The sequence below is a fragment of the Lichenostomus cassidix genome, chromosome 14 (genome assembly GCF_008360975.1).
Source record: "Lichenostomus cassidix isolate B80296 chromosome 14, HeHo_3.0, whole genome shotgun sequence".
NCBI lineage: Eukaryota > Metazoa > Chordata > Aves > Passeriformes > Meliphagidae > Lichenostomus > Lichenostomus cassidix.
This window is the reverse complement of record NC_139495.1, coordinates 2,486,077-2,511,301: the sequence shown is the minus strand read 5'-3', so window position 1 is coordinate 2,511,301 and position 25,225 is coordinate 2,486,077. Positions and strand designations below refer to the sequence as shown.

The window sequence follows — 25,225 nt, the reverse complement described above, 5'->3', positions numbered from 1 at the left end:
GTAGAGCCTCGCTTTTCCAAAGCCCAGCGTGAGACAATCTCAAGAGCCCCCGCACTCAGAGAGAGAGGAGTCCTCCCCCTCTGGAAAAATAAGGCCTTTTAAAGGAGAATTCTCCAGGGAGAGAATCCCTGCAGGGAGGTTTGGCGGGCAGATTTGGGAATCGTGGCTGAGATGACATCCCATTCCCAGGAGCGCTTGTAGGGATGTTTCACCCCTTGCCTCAGCTGTGCTGTTGAGGGTGCTGCAGGGTGGGAGTCCTGCAGCCAGCCTTGGCTTCCTGCTTGGCACATTGGCTCTGGAATTCTCCAAAACAGGGCCAGCAATGATTCCTGCTGGTTTTGCAAGGAGGCAGCAAACCACAGCAGTAACAGGCAGTGGAGGTTTCTCCAGCCTTGGTTCCCAAAGCACTGTGGCACCCACAGCCACAGCAAACACCACCCATGCACAGGTATCCTGCTCCTCCTAGGGCTGGCTTGCTGCCAACCCTGCAGCTCTTTGCCAGGCTTTGCAGCATGATGGAGGAGGAATTTTTTCAGGCCAATTTCTGGCTGACTGTTTTTTTGCTTCCTGTCATCCACACAAACAGCTGCCAACACATTTCAAGGGGAAGCAGCAGGCAACATATCCAGTGCAGCCACCCTGATGGGGATTAATGCCATTCATGCTCAGTACCAGCAGCGAGCAGTGCCTGACTGCTGGGTGGGATGAGTGGCTGAAGGATGGGTTTGATTGCTCTGCTGCCTCTCCCAAGCTCAGCTCCCAATTCCTTCTGTATTCTGTGCTTGCTCCCACCCTCATCTCCTCTGTGACAGCCCTCATGGTCACCCCCAGCCCCAGGAGTGCAGCACACCTCCCTGCTCACCCACCCCTAAGGTCTAACTGAGTGCCATTCCCCCCACCCAGACTTTCCAAAAGAGGTTTTTCCTCCCAAAGGGAGCTGGTAAAGCAACACTGAGAGTAAAGCAGCAGCTGGCACACAGGCAGCTCTTACCACATTCCAGAAGAGAGGGTTGAAGGCGATTGAGAGGACAGCCACAATGAAGCCAGTGTCAGTCACATCCACGTAGCCAAAGAGCCGCACCATGGCTGCCACATCCACCTGTGGAGGGAGAGATGGTTACCGGAGTGCAGGATCCCACAGGGACACTTCACCTCAATCCACACCCATCAGCTGCCCCAAGGGCAGATGAACATTTTAACAGCCCCAAGCAACGTGTTGTTACAGCTTGCAAAGTGCTATGTCAGGGTGCAAAGCCCAGAGGAAGGATGGGGGCTTCTACAAGCTGTCCCCCCAAACCCTCAAGGGCACCAGGCTTTCTGGGAGCCCCAAGCTCACAGCAGTGCCCAGAAGGACACAGGCATTGAGGTGACACTGCTGCTCTGAGGACGAGCACCAGTCCTCAGTTGCCAACTCATGAGCGTTTTATGAGAGGGAGCACCATTCCACAGCATCTCAGTGTCCCTAGGGACAGAGGACTGTCCAAGGAATGCCAGTCTGCATGGAACCCCCTAGCAATGAACTGTGTCAGCTTCAAACCATAAACTAAGAGTGCAGCAAAACCCCTCCACAGCAAGGGGGAATGCATTTGCACCGCAAGAAGCTGCAAATGAATTTCCTTTCTTAACGACAACAACAAAAACCCTTAAAACTTGCTGTTCTCATTTTAAGAAAGAGAGATTTTTCCCAAGACAGCTCCCTGACAATGTCAGCATTTTTACGTGCAGTAAGCCATGCTGCTTGTCCCTCTCCACTCCCTCTCAGTGTGCTGGTATTTGGATGAAAAACAGCATGTCTTTTTTTTTTTTTGGTCAAAACCTTTGAAAACAAAAAACAAAATAACCCAGCCCAAGCCCTTCCCTCTCTTGAAACAAAATCGAGACAACATCGAGACGTGGAAGGTTTTTGCTTCCCCAACACAGCTGTGTTTTCAAGTCCTTTGGATGCCAGGGGACAGGAATGGCTCGAAAAGGCATAGACTCTACCTCACCCATCTGAGGGAGAAACTGGCTCCTCACAGGCCCTTGGAAAGAACCAGAGCCACAGTGTCATCCATGGAAAGGGGCTGGTAAACCCAGCACCCCTCCTAGCCCAGAGAAAAGGCCATGGGAATAGCTCCTGTGCTGGCCCAGGGCACATCCAGCTGCTCCAAGTTCCTCCTGCCCAGCCATGACCATCCATGGTGCAAAGTGCAGCAGCAAAGACCGTACAGCCCTGGGGAAAGTGGGGATCCACAGCTGCCCTCAATGCAACTGCCCCAAATCCTCCAGACTCCTTCATCCGAGCCCTGGGGACACAGGTGCTGACAGGGAACAATGGGAACAGCCCCCACGGCGTGATCCAGACCCATCTCCCCCTATTCCCACTCTTCACAGCCTCTCCTCTGCTTCACCCTGAGCAGCCCTTCCCCACCAGATCTCATCCCTTCAAACTGTCACACCACAACCCAAGCAGCTGCTGGCACCAGGGCCGAACTGTCTAATCCCGCTTCAATTGCAATCCCGTGGGACCAGGACAGCTTCTTTCCTCTCGTTTTGTACGGTGCTGAGCACAGTGCTAGCACGGGCTGAACAAAAGCTTCTTGACCTACTAACTCCTGGCAGGCAACATCGTTAACATTGCACTCACCTTCTTTTCTCCTGCTCAACAACCAAATTCGCAGCTGCCAGTGGGAGGCAGATTGGCCTGTGCCTGGCGTGTGCTTTTCGGGATAAAAGGGGAGCCCTAATGGGATGAGCTGTCTCTGCGAGCTGCTGGGACAGCCACGTAACAGGCACAGAACATTCAACTTTGCCCCCTCCTCCGCGGTGGGGGATCAATGACCGTGGCAAGCGCTTGATCACAGCCCCAAAGGCAGGGAGGGTGGGAACAGCATGGGCAGCTGCGTGAGAGCTGCGTGGGCACCTGGGTGAGACATAAACGGGCACAGGGGTGAGAGGTGTGCAGCCACTTGGGGTAGAGCAATACAGGCACCTAGGTCAGAGCTGCATGGGCACTTGGGTGAGAGCTGTACCGGCACCTGAGTGAGAGAGGAATGGATAGCTGGGTGGGAGCTGCACGGGCAGCTAAACAAGAGCTGCAGGGGCACCGGGGCGAGCCGGCGGCAGCAGCCCCTGCCGCGTAGCCGGACCGTGATGTCCTGCCTGGAGTGGAGCCGGGCTGGGCAGGGCGGCGGGTGCACCTGCGGAACCGGGGACCGAGCATCCCGAGGCCTGCTGCGTCTGCGGGCACAACCCGGGGGCGATTCCCAGCGGCTCCGCCGAGCCCCGCGGCGGCACCGGGGGGAGAGGGATCCACCAGCGCGATCCACCAGCGGGCTCCCCGCCCTGCTGCCCCAGGCCGGGCCCTCCCGGGGCCGCCCTCCCGCCCGCGCCCGGCCCGCCGGTACCTGGCCGTAGTCCAGGCCGCCCAGCCCCTCGCAGCACTCCCGCGGGAAGCGCCGTGCCCCGCCCGCCGCCGCCTCCCGCCGCCCCGCGCCCGGCTCGGGCCGCCCCGCCATGGCCGGCTGCCCCCGCCGCGCCCCCGGCCCGGGCCCAGCCTGGTGGCGCTGCCGGGAGCCGCGGGCCCGCCTCTCCGGGAGGAGCCGGGCCTGCCGCCGCGCCGGGCGCGGGGCCTGCGGGCCGGGGACAGCACTGACCTCCGTGCCGGCCCGGCCGCCTCCGCTGCGGGTGCCAGATCGTGTCGGGCCGCGGCGGGAGGGAGAGCTGCCCGCGGCCGGGACTGGACTTGGACCCTGCCCGCTGGAGCGGCGGGAGCGGGCGGGACAGACCCCCCGGGGCCGCAGCGGGAGCTGGAGCGGGGCTGCGAGTGGGAGTGGGACAGCCCCGGTGGGAGAGGGGGCAGAACCCAGGGGGCATCGCTGCTGTGGGGCAGAGACAGGCACTGCCAGCCCCTGCCTGTCTGCGTCCCCTGCCTGTCCCCTGCCAGCCCCTGCCCATTGCCTTTTACCCAGAGAAGCTGTGGCTGCCCCATCCCTGGAAGTGTTCCAGGCCAGGCTGGACAGGGCTTGGAGCAACCTGGCCTAGTTCAAGGTGTCCCAGCCCATGGCTGGGGGTGAAACGAGATGATATTTAAGGTCCCTTCCAACCGAAACTATTCTCTGATTCCGTGGTTCTGTGATCCCTGCCCATCCCCTGCTCTGTGCTGGTTCAGTACTCACACCAGGGCTAGGAGCTGGGGAACAGTTCCAGTGGCTCCCTGGCACAGGATATTAAATGTCGCTTGACCAATATTACTCATTCAAGGGCAAAATGTAGAGCCACCAAGTCTAAATGTATTTTAAGGACAATTCATTGCAGCCTTCTATCTTTAGCCAGTGCACTATAATTTTTTATTGCTGTTATTATTACTACCCATATTGTTTCTTTTCTTCAGTTCTCTCTAGGATGTTTCTGGTTGGTGCACCTCATGGGCTGCAGTCCTGGACCTGTCTGGAAAATCGGGTAGTATCATCCCTGTAGACCCCTGAGGGTCTCTGCTTTTGCAGATCCTGCGTTGCAAGGAAATAAATTGTCTTCAAAACCAAATTTGGTGTGAATGAGCTGCAAGTCTCCCTCCCAGAGGTCTCATGGGGGCACGGAAGGGACAGGATATCCGAGTACTTGTGTCCTGGCAGGCGCTGAAATCGTTCATGAGTGATGGCTTACATGAAGCCCTCCCCAGGAAAATGACATCCTTGGAGGACAGGCTTCAGCAGACCCCAGGGATCCCAGTTTGGCTCCACAGGGAGCAAGCAAGCTTTCTGTAATTCTTCTGCTTCCAAACCCCTTGGTGCACCAGCAAATCTCCACTTCCCCACCTGCACCATCAGCTCTCGCACTTGGGGTGCTCACACAGGGCCTGAGGAGCACATTCACGGTGTAAACCAGGCTGGTTTGGGGTGAGGCACACACCAAGGCACTGCGGGTGGGAGCAGCGTTCCCCATGGATGATCTCCAGCTGCTTCCGGCCTCTTCTCCCCCGCACTGGATAATTTTGCTGCGCCGAGTGTGTAATTATCGCCTCTGCCATCTCCCGGGCTCGGCCGCAGGAGCAGGTGGGAGGATGTTTGTTCTGAGCCCCACCAGCTGGGTGCTGGGAGCAGCAGGAAGGGTGACAGGGATGCGATGGTGGCTGGGATGTGTGAGGTGCTAACGTCCCTCTCCAGGAGGGAATTAGCAGGGGGGAACCTCCAAACTGTCCTCCCAGCTGCAAGTGGAGGGTGTTGTGGTGATGCCAGCGCTGCCAGCTGGGAAAGGACAAGGATGTCGTGGTGCAGTGGGAGGAGGATTGGGTCTGGTTGAGGGATGGACAATGAGGAGGTGCAGAGGGATGAACTGTCTCGCTGGCTTCTCAGCAGAGCTAGGCTGTCATGGGCATGTCTGTCCTGTCACCACAGTGAAGGCACATGCTGCAGGACCCAGTGTCCTACCACCAGCTCAGTTGCGTTTTGAGCCTCCATGCCATTTCCACTGCCAAATTCCCTGTCCATGGAAATTTTTCCATGTAAGAGGGAAAGAAGATGTTTGTGGCAGTGAGGCCCCTCTGTGCTGGTCTTCATCCCACCTTGGACACATCCCTGCAGCTATGAAGGAGACAAAGAGAGCTTTCTGCAAGGGCTGGATTTTATCTTGTGTCCCCATCCCTCCCCTTCTCCCCATGGCATGCCTTTTATCCAGCTTTCCCTTTCTGAGCACTGAGCTCAGGAAGAGGACGTTGCCCTCAGCTTTCCCAAGTCCCTTCTCAGCATGAACTCCCTCAGTGCCTTTTGAAATCCCACCACGGTCCCAAGAGGCCCCCGACGGATATGGAGTTGCATCATGGTGAAGGATGCTGAATGTGTGTTAGCAGGACACTGTGGCTTGGCAAGATGCAGTTTGTTCAGGAGTATTTCAAACACAACCCGGCAAATTCCCAACATGTAGAAATCTAGGGCAGGGAGTGCTGTTGGGTGGTTTTTGCTTAGAAATGAGACATTGGTTGGGAAACTGCAGGCCAGTAACTTCAGCACAGAGGCACATCTCTCCTTACAAGAACAGGAAAAATTTTCCAGGCCAAATGATGGGTTTCCTTGCTGGGAAAATAAAAGCCTTTTCCCCAATCCTTTTTGTCCATGGCCCTGTGTCATGGTCCCCAGGTTTAAACCTGCCCAGAAATAAAGCTGATCCCCGTGGGTTTAGCCCTTGCAAACCTGCAAGGGCCTCTACTGATGGGTCATGGAAATCAAGGACAGAGCATTGAAACGTGTGCTGATGAACAACAAATAACACTGGAGCACAGAGCCGAAACCTTGGGGAGAAGCAGCAAAATTGCAGCTGCTCCTGTGTCCTCCGTCAGATAACGCGCTGTCACCGGCGGTGTGATGCTGCAATCCAAACCTGCAATCCTGGTGGAAATCCTCTAGTGTTTGTGCTGGAGGTTAGTTCTATTTATTTTCTGATGAATGATTTACTTGAGTAATTGGCACACAGCTCCCCTATTACAGATCATAAAGAATTAATCACGAGATTTTCAATGCTCCCCTATCAATTTTATTAGGCTTGATTGAGCGCGGTGGATTGGGAGCATATGGTATGTGAGGCAGACTCTGCTCCTAGTTACACCCTGGATATGCTGAGGACTTGCTCAGCTGCTGATCCCTGTAAATCCAGAGAGACAGCTGCTCCTTTCCTCCTTTCCATGCCCTCACTGTTCCTTGAGTTCCCTTAAATACCCAGGGATACAGAGAACAACCAACACTACCTCCACGTACCTAAATTCTCCAAAAGCCTGAGATGCCCCCAAACTGGAAGCCAAGCTGGGTAGAGTTTGCTTTGCTTCCAGCTTGTCCATGTATCAGCATGAGCCAGAAACTGGAGCCAAATACTTGGGAGCTCAGGATCTGCCCCTGGGAAGGGGACGTGTCACGGCGTGGGAGGCTTGTCACTGGTGAAAGCTGAGGATGCCTGTGTTGGCGTCAGGGAGTCCTGCCAGCCAGGTTTGCCCACGGGAGATGATTTCTTGGAAGAACTGGCAAAAAGAAGTCCTAACACCTGCAGGAGCAGGATGACACATCCCTGCCCCGAACCAGCAGCACAGCGTGTTTCCCTGGAGCAGAAACCTTCTTAAAAGCCACATCCCCTGCGTGGCTCCCCTCATGCAGAGAACCAGGAAAACCTTCAAAATTTCCACGTGGAAGGCTCACAGCCCTTCCCTTGCTTTTCGCCTGTGGGTGTTGATCATGCAGAATCGTGATTTCGGGGAAGGGGATGGTGCAGGGCTCTGCTCCAGCCCGTGGGCAACGCTCACCTCGGTGGAGCTGCTCTCAGTAACTACACCAGTATCTCAATAGGTGTTTACAGGAGGGAATGAGAACTTTGGGAGTAGATGGAGCTACTTGCATAAGCCCAGCTTATCCTGAACTAGGCTTGCAAAGCAGCCAGTCTGGCTCAGCTTCAACCTCCATCCCCATCTGCTGCCTCGAGCAGCTGCATTGAAGGGCACCGAGAAGTTATTGCCAGTAACTGTTGGCAGGAGCCAGTGTGGAAACCTCCCTCTGGGAGAGCTGACCTGGGGAGGGAAAATCAGGAATGCAGCAGAGGACAGAGCAGGATTTGGCTGTTGCAGTCAGAGCATTTTGTATACACACGGTTGTGGTTCAGGAGCAGAGTGAGCAGGACTTTGCATGATGGTCTTGCCCAGGTTCAGTGTGCCAAATCGATGGGGCTGCCCCTCCTCTGCCCTGCCCCTGCTGCCTGCACCTGAACCAGCTCTCCAAGGCCTTGCTGTGTCCATACTTCTGGGTGAACACCCTTGGCAAATCCCCCAGGCTCTGGGAATTCCATGCTGACTGCAGGTGCACCTTGTGTCAAAGCTGGGTCTCGCCCGGGTGCTCTGCCCTGGCACAGCCACAGCTTGCATTGCTTTGAGCCAGGGCATTGTGCCCTCGTCACACATCAGTGGGGAGAAGCACGGAGGGAAAGAGGCAAACACAGAGGCATACAGGTGCATTTTCCAGCCTCAGCATTTCCAGGGAGCTCCAGTGCCCCTCAGAGCCACACGTGTGATGGGCACGGTGGGAAGGAGCAGGCTCCCTCCAGAGGAAGCCATCCTGTCGGAGGAGCTTCCCAACATCTGTGCTCTGAGCCTTGTGGAGATAACATTTAGGGAAGGATTCACACAGCTTCCCTGCTCCCCCAGGCTGCGTTCATCACCAGCATGTCTCTAATGAAGCGGAGGCTTTGCTTTCTGGGATCAATGAATCCACCGATCGTGACCTGTCTGCTAAGTGGGAAATCAGGTCTCTCCCTCCCCGAACTCGTCTGAGCTGGGCTCAAACAGCAGCTTCTGTCCCCAGGGTTACTCTGTGTCGCTTAATTGCAAACCCCGTGTCTGATTAGAGATCAGCAGTGAGGATGTGCAGTCACCACGGAGCAGTGGCTGCTTCCCCAGCCTGGGAGATGGCTGCAAAGAAGGAGGACATTTTGGGGCTCCAGGTGGGTTGAAATCCCCCAGACTTCCCTTTCCCAAAAGGTCCTGACTCTGCACAGCTGGCTGGAGGGTTTACTGCCCATCTGCTCTCCCCCAAAGCCCTAAATCCCTCCAAAGTATTTTTATGGGGACAGATGCTTTAAGAGAAGCTGACACTTCCCAAAGCAGAAGGCAGCTGAAAAGGTCACTGCTACCATGTTCCCTGGCCACAGGCACATCCCATGACAGAGGTGGGAAAAACCCCCATTGCCCTTGGGTCCTTACGAAGAGGCTGAGCATCTTTCCCTAATGCTTTCTGCACCTCCAGGTCCTCTCTGCACCTACAAACCACCCTGTGCACCCCCAGTGCCTTTGCCCGTAAGGTGCAAAGGGCTAAATCAGCCTCCAAAAAAATTGCCTGCACATCAGCAGCCCAGGGATAAGGTGCATTGCTCCAGACACATCTAATTGGGATGTCCCAATTAGCCGAGCCATCCTGATACCCAATGCTCACTGCAGCATCCAGGAGGGATGGGATGGGATGGGATGGGATGGGATGGGATGGGATGGGATGGGATGGGATGGGATGGGATGGATCCATCACATGGAGGGAGCTGAGTCACAGCAGGTGCATGATCCCAGTGCTCAGTGCCACAGAGGGCTGGGCTCAAAGCCTTTTCAGAGCATCAGTCTTTCCCTGAGTGGTCTCTAAAAGCTGTGGAGATGTGCTCTGCCTCCAGGCTAAATCCACACGGAAGACTCCTGGGGAAGGGCTGACTGCAAGCCTGGGACACAAACATATGCTTGTGGGGGCCAGGGAAGAGGCTTCTATGGGGACATGCAGGTCTATCCTGAGGAACCACAGAGCCAGCTATAAATACCTCCTCAGAGCATCACTCCCCTCCTCTTTGATGTTTTTCTGCTATTTACTTCAAACCCACTCCTGCTGCTGTTATTTTTATCTTATCTCTTCTTTCCCCCCTGCTTTTGCGTCTGTTTACAAGCTGCATCGCAGAAGCGTTTCAAAAGGAAGATGGAAAGACAGGCAGGGACCCTGGGAGGAAGGTCAGGGACCCCAGAAAGAAGGCTGGGGACCCTGGAAAGAAGGTTGGGGACCTCAGGAGGGCAGAGGCTCTCCAGCTGCCAGCACGCTGCTCTCCCAGCAGCACATGATGGGCAAGAGCTCTGCCCTTGCATCCCACAGTCAAGGGGCACAGCAGCCCCTGGAGCAGGAAACTTCTCCACTCTGGTATCATGCTTGCCTCAGACTGCACTGATATTAAAAGCAGAAGGGGTGTAGAAGCCCACCAGAGCCTTTCCCACCTTGTCCTCACTCCTGGCACAGCAAGCTCCCATGCCAGCCCTGAATCAGCACCTGGTCATGAGGCAGAATGTCCCCATGGGACTGATGTGGTAGGTGACCCAAAGTACTCCCCAATGTGGAAAAGGGGCAAATGCAGTCTCCTGCTGTTCTCCAGCAACCCATATCTGTCAAATTTGCAGGAAATTGGTCTCCCTGCAATGTCAAACCCCTGCCAGAGCCGGAGGAATCCAGGCAAGCGGCTCAGAAATTAATGGAAGCGGAGGCCATGTGAGCAGTCAGACACAGATGAGCTTAATTCCCTTAAACGAATTAAAAATACATCTCTCTTCACCACTGTGAGCCTGGAGCTGCAGCAGGGAGAGGGGAGGCTGAGCTGTGAGTGCTTTGGCCCTTGGACCCCAAAAATTGAGTAACCAGGATTTCATGCAGCCATTTCAGTCTGCCATGATCCTCCCATAGGCAGACTGGGAACTTCATGCCATTACTGGGTGATGATTCAACTGCTTTCAACAAAAAGAAACTGCTGGAGCTAACTTTTTTGCTTCTCTTCCTTCACCTTTTCAACCCAAACTGATCTTTGAATAAAATGGCATGAAGCAGAAGTTCTGGGGTTTCCCCACCTAAGCCAAAGCAGACTGTTTACCATGTTTCAGGTTTAAGATGTTTAATCCCTTTAGTGCTAAAGAAAGATGCTGTCCCTGCTCCCTCCCTCATGCATCTCTCCTTCCCACACCCACCTGGAAGCACGGAACTCCAGACATTCCCTTTGCCAAGGTGCCTGCCTGTAGCATCGCCCACTTGCCAAGAATTGGGGTCTTTTTGCAGATTCCCATAGAAAAGGGAAGTGGCTGGGATGTGGGTCACTGCCCAGGCTGTTTTCTGCTGTGGTTTGTTTCTGCTGCTGGAGAGCCCCTGGGACCCCATTTGGACATTGGCTAACAGGGAGAAATTGAATCCAAAGGTCAGAGAGGGAAGGGGGAGAGGCTGGAGTGAAGCTGGGAGGGTGGGGTGGACCTAGAACTCACCAGCCACAACCCCATGGCAGAGTGTGGGATGTGGGAGAAGGACAGCCTGGCTGGAAGTGTGGCTGGAGCAGGAATGAGGAGGCTTTACCAGCAGATGGGTTCAGTGGGGGCTGCCATGAATTCTACAATATGGGGAAAACTTTAAATCCCAACAGGCTGCTCTTCTGCCAGGTCTGCTCCAGCCCAGACGGGCAAGCATCCAGGGCAGCCTCCTGGCCTGGATTGCACAGGAGGTCATAGCTATCCCTGCGGGATCTGAGCTGGAGCCCAGTGAGGATGGATGCTGGGTGATGGGAAACCACACTGGGGAGCTGCTGGGGGCTCCAAGCCAGGGCAGGGGGACTCCCCATGGAGGCTCCCTCCTCACTGCCAAGGATGCTTCAACAAGAAGCAGCTGCTCTGGGCTGGGAAAGTCCTGAGTCACTCTGCAGATGGGCTGCCCCTGCACCACCAGAGACCCCACTGCTGGCACTGACCCTGGTATTCAGCTGCCTCTTCTTGTACCTTGGTGCTGGACTGTATCTGGCTTTGCTCCAGGATCAGTGCTGGGCTGAAAACCAGTCTTGGCTGCATGGAGAGCAGCCATGTCCCAAAGCTGGTAGGGACACACAGGACAACCCTAACTGGGGAGAGAAATTCCCTCCATCCCCTTGTGCTCTCCTTAAAGCCAAGCTCAGTGGGGATGGATGCTCCCCTGGCCAGAGGGGACAGGAGCACATGTGGGGACAGAGACAGGATCCAGCACTTTGCAGCACATCCATGGAGGACCTAAAAGTGCAGTGGGTGCAGGGATGGGGCTCAGGGCTGCAGCAGCTGTCAAGGAGCATCTTGGGGTTCCATGATCAGCCCAAAACCTGTCCCTGCTGAGTGCTGGTGCTGAGAAGCTGCCTGCAATCCATCACCTCTCGTGGAGAGGAAAATAGGCTTGGGGGCATGCAGTATGGGTCCAGGGCACGCTCTCTCTGCTTGGCTAAAATGACACTAATTAAGCCCCTTGCAGTGTGTAAAAGCTATTCCTACAGGGCAGACAATTAACCTTGAAACTTGGCTTTTAGTGCTTGGAGGGGAGCGAATTTTTCATCCTGTTATTTCCCCGTGCTATTAAGCTAATCCTGGAGACCGTGAGGGAGAAGCCGTGTGACACGTCTGCAGCTCCCAGCCTTGCCAGGAGCACAGTGTGTGGCCAGCAGCCTCCTGCTCCATCCCTCCATCATGCTCATATTTTCACCCACGGTCTCCAAGAGCATCATCAGCGCTGGGGAACGTTGGGAGCCAGGGATGTGACCAAGGGCACACGGCAAGGCTGTGGCATTACATGATTATTATGGTCAGAAGTAAATCCAGCCTCCTCTGGGTGTGCTAGACACAGTGCCAGCCTGGCCTTGACTTTTCAGGGAGTTCCCTCGGAGGGACAGCATGTCCCCAGCTCTCCAAGGCTATGGCTGCTAGCGTGGCATTTCCCTGGCCCAAGCTCTGTGTGAGATGAGCCACTGAAGTTTGGTTCTCCTGGAGGAGAAAGGGAAGGATGAGAGAGGTGGAAAAAGGGGGAAGATTTCATCTGTGAAGGTCAAACCCTGCTGTGGGGCTGGGACTGTCCCCAGGATGCCCTGTGTCCTCCCCAGAGTTCACAGTTCCTCTCCCCCCAAGCTCCCATCTCGCTCCCCAAATGCAGGCAGTGACAGTGCTGAGCTTGGGGACACTGGGGAGAGGAGCTGGTGGCTTGGTCTGATCCTGCCATCAGCAGAGGGGAGGGAAAAGGGAGGATGAATAACCCACAAAACCCCACCATGGGCTGCCACACAAGCACCAGCACATACATAACATATTTAAGCACTAAAAAACCAGTCTGGGGACATTTGTTACAACAAGCTGCTAAAAGGAACTGAAATGTTAGAAAATCCCCCAGTAAGAGGGCAGTGTGAGGGTTGAATGTTGGTGGGAACAGGGGGCCTGTGGGTTCCCCCACTCCAGGAATAAGGATGGAGTATCCCGGTGATGGTGCTGCCAAGGGGTAAGGGAAGGTGTGGAAGATGTGCTGCTCCTGGCAGCATTGGTGCATGAAGAGCATAAACCAGCCCTTGGGGAGCCCAGAAAAGATGGGATAGGCATCCTCTAGGAAGGTTTTCCCTGTCTGTAGCAATCCCTTCCCACTGGTGGGACCTGCAGACCCTCACACCAAGCTGAGCATTGGCTGCTCCGAGCCTCACCCCAAAAGAGCAGCAAACCTCCTACCTGAGCACTCCCCTGAGAGCTTTTTCCAGCTCTAATTGGCCTTTCCATGGCAGCAGGGGAGGCTGCAGCACCCCTCGAGGAGCCATTTTCCATGTGGGAGCTGTTTCTCTGCAATGGCCTGGTTTTAAACTGCTTTCCTCTTTTTTTCTTGAGGGGGTGGTACGTTACAGAGGCTGGATAAAGTGACGGAAGGGAGAGCTGTGCTGTAAAAGCCAGTCTGCTGCTAAAGCTGGTGAAAAAAACGATGCTGCAAAGTGCCTTTGCAGTTGTTTAGTCATTTGTTAGCCTGGCCGAGGGGTGATTTGTGTGGCTGAGCACCAGCTGCAGAACTTCATGTAGGGCAAAATGCCCTGAGTGTGTGCAGAGACCAGAGGAAGGATCAGGAAAGGAGGATGAGAGAGTACTGAGACATTCTTTTTTTTCTAGGTGACGTTTTTGGCTTGTCTGCCTCTCCCTTTTTCAAACTGATGCTCATCTTCTCCAGGGCTCCCAGGGAGGTGAATTCAGCTCCCATTGCCTTCCCAAGAGCCATGCCCACAGAAGTCACTTTTCCTGCAGCCCTGGTGTTTCTCACATTAGCTTTAATAAAAAAAGAGTAGGTGCCTGGGGTAGCAGATAGGACTGGCTTCTCCTGCCTGCTGTAAATCACAGAGGAGGTTTTACCTTCCTGGGATGAAGCTGTGCTCTTGGAGCACTGCTCCTGCCAGAATCAGCCACGGAACAACAGCACAGCCATCACTGCTCAGCACTGCATCCCTCTCTCCAGGAGGAGAAGACAAACCAACCTCCTGCACCTCTCCTGCAGAAGTGGCCAGGTCCTAATGGGATTTCTAAATCATGGCTGAGCTTCAGAGCGTCCTTCTGCTGGCATAAATCAGCCGGGCTGGAATCGCCGGTGCTGTGCTGATTTACACCAGGGAGGTGCAGGGGGAGATGCTGGAGGGTTCATCTGAGTGTCCCTGTCCTCTGAGCAGTGGCAGGCAGCCACAAATCATCTGGCAGCCATGGAAATAACTCAGCAGCGTGAGACTGGGCATGGGGGTGAAGCATGTGAGCCCAAAGGGGTTTCAAGGTGGATGTGGGAATGAGTTTCCAAATTAGAATAGAATAGAATAGAATAGAAATAGAATAGAACTATTTCAGCTGGAAAGGACCTACGGTGATCCTCTGGTCCCACTGCCTGACCACTTCAGGGCTGACCAAAAGCTAAAGCATGTTATTGAAGGCATTTTCCAAGTGCTTCTTGATCACTGACAGACTTAGGGCATTGAAGGAAGGAAGCCTATTCCAGGGTTTGAGCGCTCTCTCCAGAAAGATTTTCAAATATCCTGTCTAACAGCCCCCCAAGACAGCTTTTCACCATGCAGAAGCTGGTCTTGATGATCTTGGGAGGTCTTTTCCAACCTTAATGATTCTATGATTCATTCCCATACATCACATCACTTGATCCCAAAGAGAAAACTCCTTGGAGACCTCCCAGACCTGCTGGAGGCTGGGTTTCTAAAGGATTTTGGGGTGTTTTATCACATATCTTGTTTATCTATCAGGAGAAAGAGCCTTCTGGAGCACGGGCAGTGCAGGACAGGGTGGGCAGGCACTGCGCTCAGCCCGGGGCTGTTTGCATCGGGCGAATGGTTCCGAGCGGCTGGTTGCTCCGAAATTGGAAGGGATAAATGTGGAGAGGAACGCGCGCCAGCCGACTCAGCTGTGATAAACCCGGCGTGAGCGCTGGGCTGTGACAAAGCAGCGGCACCGAGGGGCTCACAGTGAGCTGGCGGCCGGCGAGCCGGGACGGGGCTTTATCGGGATCAGCAGCTGCGGAGTGGCCGTGCCAGCTCCGGGGAACAGGGCTGGATGGGATCTGTGTGCTGCCAAGAGTGTCCTTGGCTGACCAGCAGCTGTACCTGTCCCCAGCCCGGGGGAAAAAAAGCACCTGCAGAGCTTCAGGTTGTGTGTAGCCCTGTTGGGATGTGTATGAACACAGCCTGCTGTGTCTCGCTGAAAAAGGGATGAGTTGGGCTAGATATAAGAGAGATATTTTTACAGTGAGGGTGGTAGAACATTGGCAAAGGTTTCCCTGTGGATGCCCCATCCCTGGAGACATTCATGGACATCCCTGGACATTCATTGGATGGGGCTCTGAGCAGCCTTATTTACTTAGAGATGTCCTCGCTCATTGCAGAGGTTTAGGACTACATGACCTTTTAAAGGTCCCTCCCAACCCAAACCAGTCTGTGATTCTATTTTACAAGGTCCATGCAGGATTGTATTACCTGCATGTGCTGAGGAGGAGTTGGGTTGGGGAGATCCTGACCTCACACACAGCATTTTGTGCCCTGATGGTGCAGGACAGGCTGTGGGACCAGCTGAGGGTGGGAGCGAGAGTTTCTGCTCTGCACAGGGATCTTTTGGCCGCTGGGTGCAATTCCCAAGGTTTAAATTTGTCACCGTGCCAAGGACAATGCCCGGGAGGGAGCAGGGGCTGCCCTGTGTCATGCTGCCTGTCTCTTTGATCTCCCACGCTGGGCTGAACTGCTGCCTTCCACCAGAACACCCATGATGGTCATTTGACCTATTTTTATTTTACTTTCCCCCCATCCTGTGCTGCAGAAAATCCAGAGCAGCCTTTCCTCAAAGTGTCAGCACTTTATCCAGCACAAGTCCCAACGTGCTTCCATAATCACGGACCGACATGCACACAAGCAGGATTCAGCTCCCAGGACTCATTTCTATCCCTGTGCTTCTTGATAGCACTGCAAATCCCCACGGTGGGTTCCCGGGTCAGAGCAATACCTGCAGCAGAAATACCTCCTTGCCTTAAGCAGCACGTTTTTATCCCAAGACAGTGTTTGTTTAGTGGATTGAGATTCTAATTCAGCAGATGGTACCAACAGCTGCCAACCCCGCGCCTTATCTCCCTCCTAGCAGGCGGCACTGACCCGATCTGACCCTGGCCAGGGCTCAGCCTGGCACCCAGGGCTGTGGGGGTGAGGATGTCCCCTGGCAGGACCCTCTGTGTGGCTTGCACTGGGCAGGTGTCAGCCAGGCTGGAAGCCCTGGGAGCCAGAGGATGTTGTATCCCCTCCCCGAGGATGCTGTAGCCCTCCAGGAGGATGCTGAAGAACCCCCTGAGGATGCCAAAGCCCCCTCTGAAGATGCTGAAGCCCCCCCTGAGGAGGCTGAAGTCCACGCTGAGGAGGCTGCTGCCCAGACTCAGCTGCCCAGGCGCTGCCAGGGGCTGCCCCAAAGCCGGGCAGAGGCTGCCACTTAGTGTTGGAAGGGAGCACGGCTGCTGCAGGGAGCTGGCAGAGCGCTGCGGCTGGGGACAGGCCACTCCTATGCTCCTCGGAAGGTCCCCAGGCTCCTGCTCAGACCCCGGCATGCCTGAGCAGCCCTGGATTTGGGTGGTCCCGTCTAACGATGGCTCTGCTGATAACTGCTAGTGGGGCTGATGGGGCTCCTGCTCATCCCTCCCCTGTTCGTTCCCTTGGGGTGCTGGCAGAGCTCCCCCACACCTGCCCTGCACCCCCAGATAGGTGAGGAAGGCCCTCACCCCTGCCCAGGCACTGCCCAAATCAGCCACATTGCGTTTTTCCACACAGAATCACAGAATGGTTTGGGTTGGAAGGGACTTTCAAGTCCACCCTGTTCCACCCCCTGCCATGGGCAGGGACACTTTCCACTATCCCAGGTTGCTCCAAGCCCTGTCCAGCCTGGTCTTGGACACTTCCAGGGATGGGGCAGCCACAGCTTCTCTGGGCAGGCTGTGTTCTAAGGTATCACTGGAGTCTTCTGCTCCAGCTGCCCTCCTGAATATGTTTCTATTTAAACAATGTACTTTAGACACCTTTTTTCTAGGGAATGTGGTACTAAAGCACCCAGGGGGTGCAGGATCCTACTCCTATCCCTGATCTCCTGGGTGCCTCTGGCAAGCTCTCTCCTGCCTCAGTTTCCCCAGGATGTACAGTGGTTCAATGAGAAACAAGCTCTTCAACCAGCTCCTGGGGTCTCCTGACAGCTGGAGCAGAGCTCAAGGCCCCTTGGCCATCTGGGGAAACTGAGGCAGGGCACAGCAAAGCAGGGCTGGATGGTCCCAAGCAGCTCCCACCACCCCAAGCATTCTGGCTGCTGTCATCTCCTGCTCTTTCCTCTCATTACAGCCTGATTCCCTGGAGACGGCGGCAGCAGAACGTCCTTCCCGGTGATGTTATATTAGCTTAATAGCATTTTTCCACTCCATTTGAGAGGGGAATTTACAATGATCTCCGATTAGGACTGCCTCAGGAATGCCTCTGATTAGCACCATCCACTAGCTGGCCATCCAGGCTCACCCTGCCCCACTCTGGGTCTGAGGGCTGCAGGTGCCAGGGAGGATTTCTTCCCAATATCCCATCTAACCCTGCCCTCTGGCAATGGGAAGCCATTCCCCCTCATCCTGTCACTTCAGGCTCTTGTCCAAAGACCCTCTCCAGCTCTCTTGGAGCCCCTTTAGGCACTGGAAGGGGCTCTAAGGTCTCCCTGGAGTCTTCTCTTCACCCGGCTGAACACCCCCAGCTCTCATCCTGTTTCCAGAGCAGAGATGCTCCAGTTCTTGGAGCATCTCCATGGCCTCCTCTGGGCTTGCTCCAGCAGCTCCCCATCCTTCTGGTGCTGAAGGCCCCAGAGCTGGAGGCAGCTCTGCAGGTGGGATCTCTCTCACCTGAGCAGAGCAGAGGGAGAGAATCCCCTTCCCTGCTGGCCAAGCTGCTGCTGCTGCATCCCAGGACACAGAGGGGAACAGATCCTGCAATTCCTCTCACAGTCCTGCTTGCAGCTCCCCTGGCAGCCCAGCAGGAAGCCCCCCATGGGGGCAAGCAGACTCTTGCTGCCAGCAGCCCCATCCCTGGCAGCCTCTGCCCTCCGGAGCACCAGGGCTGCTCAGCCCTGTCCCCCTCCTCACCCCGAGCTGCCACTGCTCTTCCCTTGCCTCTGCCACAGACGGTTCTGGGATCACTTACCAATTAGTGTGGCCTGCTCATTAAAGCTCATTATCTGCCAGTGTGAACTTGGATGGGATTGTGCGGGCTTGGCGGGGGATCAAAATCTTCCTTTTTTCCAATTGCATCCCGCTCAGCCCCCACGCTCCGGGAACAGCCCCGCGGCTGCACCAGAAGGCTGGGGGATACGATGCTGCCTTTTAGAAGGGGAAAAAAAAGTGCCCAACAAATTAAGTCGAGTCCTCCACACAGCAGAGACCGGTTGCTGCTCCACACGGGTGCTGGGAGGGAGCGGGATGACGCCTGGATTGCTGTCTTCCACGGCTTTCCAGGAATCTGGGGATGCAGGGAGGGGGGAAAATGGCAGGACTTTTTGTCCACTGTGGGATAACGAGCTCAGGCCGGCTCCAGGATACAGAGCTGGCAGTGATGGGAAATATCAGCTGCCAACCACAGAAATTAGGTTTCTTCTCCATGTGGTACATTGCTGGGAGGGGCTGGTTGCAGAGGTGTCTTGGCTACTTCCTGCTTTTAAGTGCAAGGATAGAGAGGAAAACACAAGATTCTGACAAAACCCACTGTCTCGGTGCGTGTTTGAGTTAAACAGATGCCAGAAAACCCAACAGATTTCATGGCTTGGATGGAATCACCTCCACTCATGGAAGGACACTTCATTTTCTGGCTGTGATCTGAGCTGGAAGGTAAAACCCTGTACCCCCATCCTGCCCCATTGCATCCCGAGCCATCAGTGTGGGACTGGCTTTGTTGTCACCACACACATCCCAGCCTCTGCCTGGCTCTGGGACACTGGGGCCTCGAGGGGTGACATGGACCCAAATCCTTGTGCAGGGATGGGAATGTTGCTTTGCAGCCACAGGGGCTGGTCCTGGGCATCCTGCAGCTACAAGGCAAACAAGCCAAAGTCTCTCTGTGCTGGGAAAATCAATCCCAAATGCAGCCTGGTTTCATAAGAGCCAGGAGCATGGGAGTGGGAGCTGTGTCTTTCCCAGTGCCTCCTTCCCCTCTTTCCCAAAGCTGTCCTTCCCCAGGGAGACACCAGGTCTGGCTTTCATTAGTGAATGAGTCTGTTTTGGAGGATGGCTCTTGTCAATATTGATTAAATTCCATCTTCCCATGTGCAGACAAATCTTCTCGCAGTCCCTTCAGCACTACCATCCTAAAATAACTCAGTAATAAGGCATGGTTTAACCCTTCCCTCCTCCACAAAAAAAAAAAAAAAAACAAGGTGAAATCACCCCACTAACTGCTCCTTTGTTCATCTCCCGCATGGAACCACCCAGTAACAAGACAAAAATCCACCAGCCAGTGGAAAGCAGCTGGTCTAAGTTCAAGCCAAAGAGCCTCAGCTTGCGCGAGCCAGGGCTTTAGCACAGGCCAAGCTGGGAAGGCTGCGCCTACATCATTAACAAAATCCCCAGCAAATGCTCCCCGTGGCATCCAACCAGCTCTCCAGGGCTGCAAATTGTGCCCAGGAGCGTATTCTTCCTCAGCTCCTCCTTGCCAGGGTGCCTTTCACCGCAGACATCCCTCTGCCTGCATCCCACGCTGCCCTGGATTAACCGCCTCTTTTATTGCTGCCAATTACTGGCAGCAAAGCTGCCTCGGGGATGGAGGATGTGAGATGGGTTACACCTTCCTGGCCTTAATGACGTGAGGATTTGCAGGCTGGAGCAGCAACCTCGGCTCCCTGCAGAGCAGGGGATCAGCACACAGCCCCCCACACTGCTTCCCCACATGTCCTCTGCGCCCCACTGCTGCAAGCTGCACAGGGTATTGTGGGGACAGCTACATGCCATAGCTCTGGCACGGACCAGGGGATGGGGAGGTGCATGGATCAGGGGTTGGGAATGCGATGCCCATCCCTGGTGACCCAGAGCTTCCCGCGTGGGTGGGAGCAGAGGCAGCGCTGGGCTGCAGGCAGCAGACCACACTCGACTGCTGCTGAATGCTCCGAGGCTTCACACTGTGAGAAGAATGAGCAGATAATAGGATTTTCCATCTCTTCAAAGGGCGCTCGAGCCAAGCCCCGGCGCTGTGCAGAGCCCTGGGAAGAGCCGCCGGGAAGATCCCACACCTCCCAGCCGGCGCCGCAGCCACAGGGATGCTCCCAGCTGCAGAGCAGCCGCCGGCGTGCAAGTGGGACTGGGAATCTGGGTTTTGGGAGGGCAGGATGCTGGAAAGAGCCACGGGGATTGTCACAGTGATAGGCAAGAGGAGGTGAAACTGTGGTGGTGCCACACCAGGAGTCAGGGGAAGGTTCATCTGTCCCGATGGGGCATTTTTTTCATTGAATCATGGAATGCTTTCGGTTGGAAAGGACCTTAAATCTCATCTCATTCCACCCCCTGCCATGGGCAGGGACACCTTCCGCTATCCCAGGTTGCTCCAAGCCTCATCCAACCTGGCTTTGAACACTTCCTGGGATGTGCCATCCACAGCTTCTCTGGGCATCTGTGCCAGTGCCTCACCACCCTCACAGGGAAGAATTCCTTGTTAATATCCAATCTAAACCTCCCCTCTTTCAGCTTAAAGCCAGGAACAGCTGTTGTGCTGCAGAAGCGAGCGGGAAAGCAGACAGCGAGCTTTCCACTCGGTGCTTGCAGCAGCCAGGGCACTCACACATCGCCACACCAAGGGCATGGCACACTCACACCCTTCTGGGCACACCCTGGCACCAGCCCGGGGCAGAGCAGCCACCCCCGGCCACCCCTCGGTCCCTCGGTCCCCGACTGCTGCACAGGGGCAGCCGAGGGACCATCTGGAGCCTCATTTGAAGAGCTCCCACGTCCCCGCGTCCCCGCTCCATTTCTCCTCGGATGGCTTATCAGCAGTGACTTTCCCGACAGCAATCGATAGAAAACATTTTATCACCTTCCCAGGCGGCAGGATCCGTGGAGTGGGTCTGATTTCTGTTTCTATGGTGACATCTTCCGGGCTTGTGAAAGATTTTGCCTTTCTTGGTTGTTGTTGGGTGGTGGAGACGGGGGGGGGGGGGGTGGAGGGGGGCTGGTGCTATATTTTTTGTTGTTGTAGGTTTTGCCTTTTTTTTTTTTCCCTTTCTCTTAATACCATTTTCAGTACACCAAGGAAGCCGCCAGCCAGTCAAACGCAGTGCTCGCAGCATACCCACAGCACTGCTGCTCGCTGGGAGGGGCCCCAGGGCAGCTTTCATCCCCAAAATACCTCTGAAACCTATTGAGGCTCAAAGTGGGGACATCTCCCTCCTTCCCTCACCCCCGGCCCCCTTCCCACCCCTCCGGGCTTCTCCTGCCAGGCCTGGAAAAAGCCACTCGGCCACACAGCAGGGATGGCCTCAAGCACAAGTGACTGCTCGGGGCGTTTTGTAGTGCAGCTGATTTTGCTCCTCAGCTCTGCTCCCTCCTCCTTCCCCTTCCTTTTTATCTCCCTCCACTTGCTTTGGTGGAGGAGGAGGGGGTTTGTCACCCTGCTCTGCTACCTGCGGTGGCCCTGGGACTTGACCAAAGGGGCAAGGAGGGACACGGAGGGGGATAATTTCTTATCTCTGGATCATCTCCTGCATGCAAATGGCCCAGTGCTTCTGCTGCGTTATCAGCACCTGAGGATCTCACCAATTGCCTAATTAATGTCTGCACAGTTCCCTCTCCTTAGAGCTCCCTTTGCTCCATGAACTGCATTGCTCCTGCCACCAGCCCATGCCAAAAAGTCCATGTGCTACAGTTGGGAGATGGATGGATGGATGGATGGATGGATGGATGGATATACTGGAGGGGGACTTCGGACAAGAGTGACAGGACAAAGGGGAATGCCTTCCCACTTCCAGAGGGCAGGGATAGATGGAATATTGGGAAGAAATGCTTCCCTGTGATGGTGGGGAGGCCCTGGCACAGGTTGCCCAGAGAAGCTGTGAATGCCCCTGGATCCCTGGGAGTACCCAAAGCTGGGTTGGACAGGGCTTGGAGCAACCTGGGATAGTGGAAGGTGTCCATGCCCGTGGCAGGGGGTTGGATGGTCTTTAAGGCACCTTCCAACCCAAACCATTCTAGGATTCAATGATTCCATGAATGGATAGAGGGAGGAAGAGAGGGATAACCTCTCATGTCTGGAGCTGCCCTGTGCTGATGCATTTAGCAAAGCAGCACTGAGCTTTTTGGTCCTTGGGGTGGGAACCAAAAACGAAGCTCCTCTCTTCCACTCCTGAGTCCCCAGGAGGGCTGAGCTCTTGTCCTTATTGCCAAGGGAACAGCTGCACATCCTGGTGTGACACCAGCTGTGCCACCTGGCCCGGGATGTGCTGCAAGAGCAAGTGCAAGGGCAGGGACTGGTACTGAGCAGCTGGGAGGGACAAGGTGCTGCTGACAGCATCAGTCCAGGTTGCCAGAGGGGGGTTTGGAAGGCACTGCCAGCTTGGCAATGCTCTGCCCACACCTTTCCCATAATGATCAAGCCACACTGCCTCCATTTAATTAATGTTTCTCAGTAGCACAGCCTTCAGCTACTAAAATAAGTAAATAAAATAAAACACAGGTTTCTTCCTCTTCTTCTTCTTCTTTTTTTTTTTTTAATAATGGGAAACTCCAAAGCTCATAAAGTTGGAACCGTGTCCTGGCATTAAGTGACAGCAGGGGATCTCTCCTTGCATCAGGCACAGACCCAAAGCACTTAAAAGCAAGGGCAGGAATGGGTAATGCAGGTCTGCCATCCCCTTACCCAGCCAAGAGAAACGCAGTGTCCGTGACACAGATCAGCACCCCTTCATATTTCATCTCAAAGCAATGCCCTTATCTTTGACCCAAAATAAAAATTATTCCTTGCTCAGCGATCTCAAAATACAAAATTATCTACGCATGCACTAATGCCACGTATCAATCAACTTCAAATGCAAATCCCCACAGCGTTTAGCCCTAATTTTACCATAAAAGGATGGGTCCACGCCAAGCACCTCACTCGACATTATTCTAGGGAACGGCAGCTTCCATCAGCAAATCTTCTCCTGGTCATTGACAAATACTTGGATCCTCAGCTTTTCCTAATGGAAACAATCTGGCCAGTTCCCGAGAAAAGGCGAAGTGTGGAAGGAGAGCAGCACATTCTCTTCGCTCCCCCTTTTTCCAGTCTCCCTCCTTAAAAACCTCTTCAGATCTGGAAGCTGGTGCGGAGATGGGTGCTGGGGAAAGGAGAGCAGAGCTGGGTGGGAGCAGCCAGACAAATCCCTCTGGTCCCCCTGCAAGGGCAAAGGGAGGATCAGCATCATCAGCCACACTGGGGACATCCTGCACCCCATCCCTGCTGCCAGCGATGCTGTTCCAAGGGAAGCCCATTTGCCAGGATGTGCAGTGGGTAATTAGGGATTTGCAAGGCTGGCCACACTCTGCAAGTCTTTTTCTTCCTTTTTACAGCAATGAGGGAGCGTTGGTGGGAAAAGGCGCTGTGCAAGCGACAGGAAAACACCAGGGAACACTTGAAGGAATGTCAAAGTGCAGATCAAACCCAGCCTGTATTAAATGTCTTTCCAGGTTACTGCAAGGCTGGTGGGGTGTGGGTAGAACAGGCAGACAGCAGCACTACTGCAGGGCCACAACAAATACCAGCAAGAGCTCTGGAAAGGCTGAAAGTCCCGGGGCATGTGCTGTTTTCCAGCTGCAAGGAGCAGGAGAGCACTCTCGAGTGGGTTCTTCCACTGCCCCACCACCATTTTCAGTGACCCCTCCACCAGACACAGGGTTTAATGAATTCCCACCCTGATCCACTTCAGCAGATCCTGGGTCCCGCTCAGCCTGGGATCAGTCCCGGCAGTGCTGTGAGCATGGCACGCAACGGGTCCCTCCAAATTTCCGCCCCGCATCCTCGAGGAACAATGGCCTGTGTGTCCCTCGGAGGCTCCTCCTGCCACACGCGGCCGCAGCCGCCCTGCAAACACTCTCCCTCTTGTTCGCTTTGGCCGGGAAGCGGCGGAGCAGCAGGTATTTCCTGCCATCGGCTGCCATCCCCGCCTGGCCGGCCCCACGGGGACGTGCTGCTCCATCTCTCATGCCTGGGATCCCCATGGGACTGCCACCCCTCGGGGACAAATAGGGACCCGCGTTGGTCGCTGTCCCTCGGCAGGCAGGTGGCCCTGCTCCAAAGGGACACCAGCAGCTCCACGCACACCCCCGCTGTGCACATCCTGCTGGAAAAGATTTCCCTTCTGCTGTTCCAAGTCCCAGCTAAAATGAGGCTCAAAAAACGTGCAAAACGCTGGTTTTGCCTCGTTTCCTTTGTGTGTTTCAGTGTGTTCTGCAAACAGGGCACTTCCTCAGAGCTCCGCTTTGGCTCTCACGTTCGGGAATAAGAGAGAGGCTTTTATTTTAATAGGAAAACAGGATTATAAATTAGCAGTCAAGCTGTGAGAGCACAGAATCTTCTTCTTAAAATATCTGCAAACGTCGCCTTGGCCAAAGCTGGCTGTCAGCACTAGGGACACAAGCACGGAGGGGTCCTGGGTGCCACTCCTCTTGGTGCAGAGCAGGTGCTGGTGGCCGGTGGCACATTCAAGAACCTCATGAATAACCAGCTGCCACCACCCAGCAGCGAGGGCTTACACCGGATACCTGATGGAGAGGAAAATCCCAGGCAAACATCAGGCAGTGCTGCTGGCTGCAGCCAATTTTCCTCACTTAATACGTTTCCTGCACTCATCCCCCTCCCTGACCTCGGCTCCTCCTTGGAGCACGTTCAGCCTCAGACGCACCGCTGAGCACAGCCAAGGCCAGCGGGACTGCTGCCATTTCGTCCCTCCCCTCTGCTCCCTGGCCAGGGCTTCTGTCACACTGCTGCAGACCCCAGCTTCCCCCTGAAGCCCCCCAGGCTGCCCAGGGCAGGGAAGGTGGGCAGTGATGAACACCTCGTGAGGTGATGGTGCTCTGTGCATCCATGAAATGCTCAGAGAGCAGGGGGTGGAAAGGCTACATCCATCCTTTGTGAAAGATGAATGCCCCAGACTCTGATCCAGATGAGGATCTGAATCCAGCTCCAGATGTGGATCCAAATGCAGCTCCAAATGCAAATCCAGATGTGGATCAGAACCCAGTTCCAAATCCTGATCCAAATCCAGACACAGACCCAAATGCAGACCCACACGTGGTCCAGCCCTGATCCACATGTGGATCCAAGCCAGAAACAGCCCTAACTCCAAACCCGGACCTGAGCCCTGACGCTGGGTCTGCAGGGCGCTCATCCTGCCCAGTGCCAGCACCGGGTGGAT

The 25,225-nt window shown here is 55.1% G+C and overlaps 1 protein-coding gene and 1 long non-coding RNA gene across 5 annotated transcripts in view; one reads left to right on the top strand and one right to left on the bottom strand.

Annotated features, from left to right (window-relative positions):
• Nucleotides 1–3,786, bottom strand: part of PEMT (phosphatidylethanolamine N-methyltransferase) — a 42,333-nt gene extending 38,547 nt beyond the window's left edge. Inside the window, exons 1-2 of one of the 4 annotated variants that reach the window (XM_085074439.1) lie at nt 3,636–3,786; nt 992–1,099 (exon numbers count right to left, since the gene is read on the bottom strand). In XM_085074439.1, the coding sequence (XP_084930565.1) occupies nt 992–1,084 (93 nt within the window). In that variant the 5' untranslated portion in view covers nt 1,085–1,099; nt 3,636–3,786. Of the gene's footprint in view, nt 1–991; nt 1,100–2,626; nt 2,779–3,386; nt 3,531–3,635 lie in introns of those variants that run through there. The other 3 variants (XM_085074437.1, XM_085074435.1, XM_085074438.1) reach the window with 3 other exon arrangements.
• Nucleotides 2,925–4,524, top strand: LOC146430628 (uncharacterized). The gene is made up of 2 exons (XR_014855057.1): nt 2,925–2,998; nt 4,373–4,524. It is a non-coding gene; the product is annotated as an uncharacterized LOC146430628 (long non-coding RNA).
• The last annotated feature ends 20,701 nt before the right edge of the window (nt 4,525–25,225 follow it).